General features: G+C 35.7%; 1 protein-coding gene across 1 annotated transcript in view; it reads left to right on the plus strand.

Moving 5' to 3' along the window:
- The first annotated feature begins 1,103 nt into the window (after positions 1–1,103).
- LOC110447150 (neuronal acetylcholine receptor subunit alpha-2-like) overlaps positions 1,104–5,668 on the plus strand; it is an 87,179-nt gene continuing 82,614 nt past the window's right edge. Inside the window, exons 1-2 of the mRNA XM_021492637.1 lie at positions 1,104–1,143; positions 3,235–3,386. Coding sequence (XP_021348312.1) covers positions 1,104–1,143; positions 3,235–3,386 — 192 coding nt within the window. The remainder of the gene's footprint in view (positions 1,144–3,234; positions 3,387–5,668) is intronic.

Genomic DNA, 5,668 nt, shown 5'->3' on the forward strand with positions numbered 1-5,668 from the left:
ATTTGGATGTATTTATGAAGGCGACACAGCAACATTTCCGGTTATAGGTTTTAACACAAAGTTTGTTCATTTATTTATTTCATACAATTATGAAGTATTGATAATGTGAATATATTGTTTTATATATCAGACAAAATGTTTCATAATTACATTTATACACCAACTTGAGTGTTCACAATTGTTGTGTTATAATATAAGATTGCATAATTCCGCAGAATTGAGTATAGTGAATGTATACCGGAAGAACGCAGTGGAAGGGTATCTTACAATTTTGACAAAAATATGTTAATTGTACGGATTTATATTCAAAATATGCGAATCTTGTTGATACTTTGCGAATAAGTAACATGTATTATGAAAGTGAAATTTGACAATATTACCAAACGAAAGTGATACCTGATAGCATTGACGGAACCATTTCTGTTCGGATTAGACGGGACACAAAGTGATATCTATGTAGCATATTAACGAGTGCGATATTGTCTGAATATCTTGTTTGCTTACTAGTATTACCCTGTAATTTTACAAAGATTCTCTACAAAATGAAAGATTCTGGCTAAATTTCTTTAAAATTATTACACATTGAGAATTGATATCAAGAAACGGTTGATATTTAATATTTTGAGCAGATAAATACAATTTGTTTTATGTAACTCAGTTGACAATAGCAAACAAACAGTAAATCAATCGTGTACATTTTTTTCAACGGATAGGACAACGTTATTAGCTATGGCTAGTATCTCCAAATTGATATGTTTAATATAAGTGGGTTCTGTTCTAAATCGGCTTTATCGAAATTTCGAGTGTCTCCCATTTTATTATGCTTGTCATGTTCAGCGTTTTAGCTTAACGCATATTAATTTTGACACAGATATAGTAGATGATGGCTGTAGCTTCATAAATACTCTCATACATATTTGTTTGAAGAAAAAAATGAAAAAAAAAATCACATTTCTCTCCAAAACAAGACCATCTCGTCTCCCACAATATAACTTAACACAACAGCATGCCTTTCGAATATTCCCAATAACATCTGGCATAGCTATATTGAACCATGTTCTTTGTTTATCTGACTGATTTGTAGTGATCGGTTATTATTACGCATGCGCTTCAACAGACTAGCCAAGCTTAGTTTTGGGACAAGTAACAAGGGAGTAACAACATGTCTCGCATTGCCACATCCAATCCATAACCTGTCATCATCAATTATCTCCCCTGATCTTACACGCGTAGTTTGTGCTGAAATGCGGAAGTGAGCGCCACTGGCATACATCAAATGATCGCTAATTAGTGTTTACTGGAATCCATATCGTGCAGTGCATTGTTTTAAATAGGCCGAGAGTGTTTACTAATTAGTTGCTATTTGAATGAGGACGATATGATATTAAAACTTTGATTGAGGTTAATCTAGAACCGAAGGTCTTTCTGAAACGAATAATTGGTACTGAGGTCACTGAACTATTACAATCCTTAAGATTGTAATTTCCGGCTTCTGCAATGTTCCGAAGATTGCCAAAGTTTGAAAAGGTCGATTATTCTGATTGCCTGGTATTGAGGAGGTGTAACAAAACTTAACTGACTGTCATCTTCCCACTTAATCGTTGATTGAAATGGTTTTATATTACTAGCCATGCTAAATCGCAATATGTTCAAATCGATCAGGCCATGCCGTGCGGAACCCAATGCAGGACAGACGAAATATGCAAACGGATAGATAGATATTTGTGACGAAAAAAGATTAGACGTACTGCAGACCTACATGACGTCAGATAGTATCAGCAGAGAGAAGCATCTACACAGACGGATGAGGCATACACAGTTATCACATATGTAATGTGTACGGCTGATATAAACTAAGAGACATATAGAGGCAAGCAGCTGTATACAGACGGACAGCCATAAGCTTATAGATAGTCAAAGATATGGACAGACAGACCAAAAGATATATATTTAAAGACCGGACTAGTTAGGACATAGCAGAAGGCAGAGAGGCATACAGACAGAGAAAGCATATACATGCATAAAGGGGCAGCCAAATAAATATCAACTTTGGTTTGGTTTGGTTTAGTATTGTTTAACGTCCTGTCATTTAAGGACGGCCTCTCCTGTGTGCAAGATGCATGCGTGTAGTATATGCGTGTGTGATTTGGGAGGCTGCGATATGTTCGTGTTTGTCTCCTTGTTATAGCAAATAGAGATCAACAAACGGAGGTAAATATAAAACATTAGAAGACAATACATACAAAGATAACAGAAAGGTAGACAAACTGATACAGCTGAATGGAGAGCAGACAAAAACAGAGAAAAGGAGAAATAGGAACTCAGTGATAGGCAAACGAAGGGCAAACCAAAAGGAAACAAACAACAAGACAAAACATGGACAAAAAACTAAAGAGACAATCTTAGAGATATAATTAAAAAAGGACAAACATAGAAACAGACGACCATAGAGAAAAGCTTAGAGATATACAGACAAAGGACTAATGTAAAGGCAGTACGTATGACCAGGAAATACACAGAGAAGTAAATGTCAAAGAGATAGCTGGGATAGAGTTTATGAAGGTTAAAGAAAATTGTCACCCATTTTGTTGACTAATTCGCACTTTCTTTTCATTAATTTCTTGTTTTGTTTTTAAATATAACAAAATATAAATAAACATATTGACTTGCAAAAATATCATACTTTAACAGCATTGACAATGTAAACACTTCTGTACCGCAAATTATCTTAAACACTAAATATACTCTTAAAATATCAACAAGCGACAAGTGTCATTCAAAATTTATCTCTATAATATACCATGCCATAAAGTTGCGTAGAATCAGGAAAAGAACGGATTATATTCAACTGAAAGCAGGAGCGATTTTTTGCAACTCCAATAGAGTCGGACTAATTTTCTTCTCTCTCCTCTATTTTGTAGACATTGAAAAAAAGATCATTTGATCTACTGACCCCATAACACTTGAGATGTCTATTTGTGTCTTTTTATCCTGCATTCACTCTATTTTCGACAGTGTCTCCCTAGGCGCCATCTTCGTTTGTCTTTAGCTGTCGCAAGGACACAAATATCTTATACAAACCGAAAAAGCGATACATAATTTAAGACACCCGACTTCAAATTTACATCCTGACATGTTTTTAATCCTTTTAATCAAATAATCAAATAATAAAAAGTCAGATGTAAAATAGATACGCAAGCTTATTTCATGTTTTCATTTTGTTTGTTTCCACAGTCCAGAAAATCGAATCTGCTACCGCTCGTGACGTAGGAAAGTTACACGACGACCTGTTTAGGGACTACCGGAAGTCAATCAGACCCGTTCGGAACCAAACTAATGCAGTCATTCTGAACATCTCTTTCTTTATCATTATGATACATGATTTGGTAAGTACTAATTTTATTTTTTAATAATTGTATTGATACATCAGTTACACTTGATCCATTATTGCTTTGTTGTTTTTGAACGTCAGAGTCATGCTGCTTTTTAGTTTTAGTTTAACATGTCATTTAAAAAATGTTTGTCTAATGGTGTGCCTTGCTGTGTTACTTCCGACGTAATGTACAAGGACTCTTAGTAGGTATTTAAGTGTTAAATGAATGTACATTAAGCCAATTTCAAAATATTACGTAATGTTGAGAAGTTTTATGGCTAGTAAGTAAGATATAATCACGGTGAAATAGACACGAATACGTTGTATCTGCATGAAAGCTTCAGTGATGAGAGAGAACTCGTCATTTACTTAACAAATACCAACACTGTTGATGGCACAGCACCATATGAACCCTTGGTAAGTCCTATAGATTGAAAGTGGAAACAAAAACGAAATAAGAAATCTAACCATAGCAACATGACAACATGGACTAAAAGGATTTTAAAACATTGAAAAGCAACTTATTGCAATTGATGATTGTCAGACTCGTGACTCTGAACCGACATAAGTGTCCTCATTTTTAAAGCTGTATGATAAAAGTGCATGAGTCAGTCTTGTGCCCCATGCAGGTCGGGGAAGAATAGACTTTCTGTATCCAGATTCACGTACATTAAGAGGCGGCTAATGTTTGGTCTTCTGCAGAGTTGAAGGATTTCTTTGTGTTTTCATTTGATGAAGCTAAAATTGATCTGCTTTTCTAATGTCATGAAGAACTATTCTTCTCATTCCTACTTACTCTCTCCAATAAGCCAAGTCTTCCGAAGCATCTGTCTTCGTTTGAACGCAGCTGCTTCGAAAAATGAAAACTCATCCATTGAAATCAAAATTACTAGTACCTGAATGTTCAAAGCTTGATAAAACGTAAAAATTCAGGCAGGACAAAAGTTGCATTTCAGATAAAGTCAAGACTACTCAAGGGACCAACTGCAGCTATTCAAAGACACCTCTTTTCTTAATGGACAGTTTTTGTCAGAGACAACAAAAGGCAATGTCATATGAGGAGGCTAGCCTAAGGAGACAGAGAGTAAAAGAAAATGGAAATTTTGATAAAAAGTGTTGCAGGGGAGGCAGCAGGTTAATTTTAGTTTCTTAAAAATCCTCTCTGTTGAAAACACGAAAATATACCCGACTCTATAGGGGACCATTTTTGTCTAATTGTATGATACACATGCAGTGAGATACACCTGGTCTAGTTTTGTGTTTCTTCAAATCAAATCAAAAAAAAATTGGTATACACATACAAGGCACTGAATGGAACAGCTCCTCAGTACCTACAGGAACTTGCACTGGTGGACCCTTACCGTGTATTTTTTTCATTTTTTCGTTTAATTTTCAAAAATCGTTTAGTTGTTCTCTTTTTGTGTGTATTTTTTGGATTATAGTTTATATTTGACGAGTCACCGTTTATTGTTTAAACCGACGTTTATTCTTCGCAGACTTGTGTTTAGTTTTGAGTATAACAGTTTGTTTTATAAATGCATGTTAACTTTTCACGGAACAGAGTTTGTTTTATAACTACATGTTTACTTTTCTTGGCCCAGTGTTTGTTTTATAACTGCATGTTTACTTTTCACGAAACAGTGTTTGTTTTAAAACTGCATGCTTAATTTTCACGGAGCAGTGTTTGCGTGTCAAGGAACAGTGTTCCGTTTTGGTGGAGCGTTGACCTCTCGCGGCAAATCGTTTAATTTTAGCAGAAATCGTTTAATTTACGAATTTCTTTTGTTCTGTCGGGTTCTTTCATGTCTGCCGACCGGCCACGCTCTCGTCCGCGACAGGCCTACCTTATCGGCAGTGTAGTGGCGCGCACCAGCCAAAATTTACCTGAGCTCGGTCAGAGCGCTCACCCATGACGTACGTAGCCGTCGGCTACCGGTAGTCCGAATCGTAAATAGTACCGCTGTAACTGGTTCGTCATTTTCCATTGCATGCACTAAAAGTGACGTTTATGTTACTAAACACACGATTAATCCTTTGTTCTACGCCACCAACATAAAGTGGGCGTTTTCCTTGTTTTACGAAACGTTAGTTTTATTGTACAACATGATCATCGAATCAATGTACCCAAAGTACGTGTTTTATTGTACAACATGATCAGCGAATCGATGTACCCCAAGTACGTGTTTTATTGTACAGCATGATTAAAATACAAGTGAATCAAACTATCCTTAATACGTGATGTGTTGTACAGTATGATTAAAATACAAGTGGATCAAACTATCCTTAGTACGTGTT

The sequence above is a fragment of the Mizuhopecten yessoensis genome, unplaced genomic scaffold (genome assembly GCF_002113885.1).
Source record: "Mizuhopecten yessoensis strain PY_sf001 unplaced genomic scaffold, ASM211388v2 scaffold371, whole genome shotgun sequence".
Classification (NCBI taxonomy): Eukaryota; Metazoa; Mollusca; class Bivalvia; order Pectinida; family Pectinidae; genus Mizuhopecten; species Mizuhopecten yessoensis.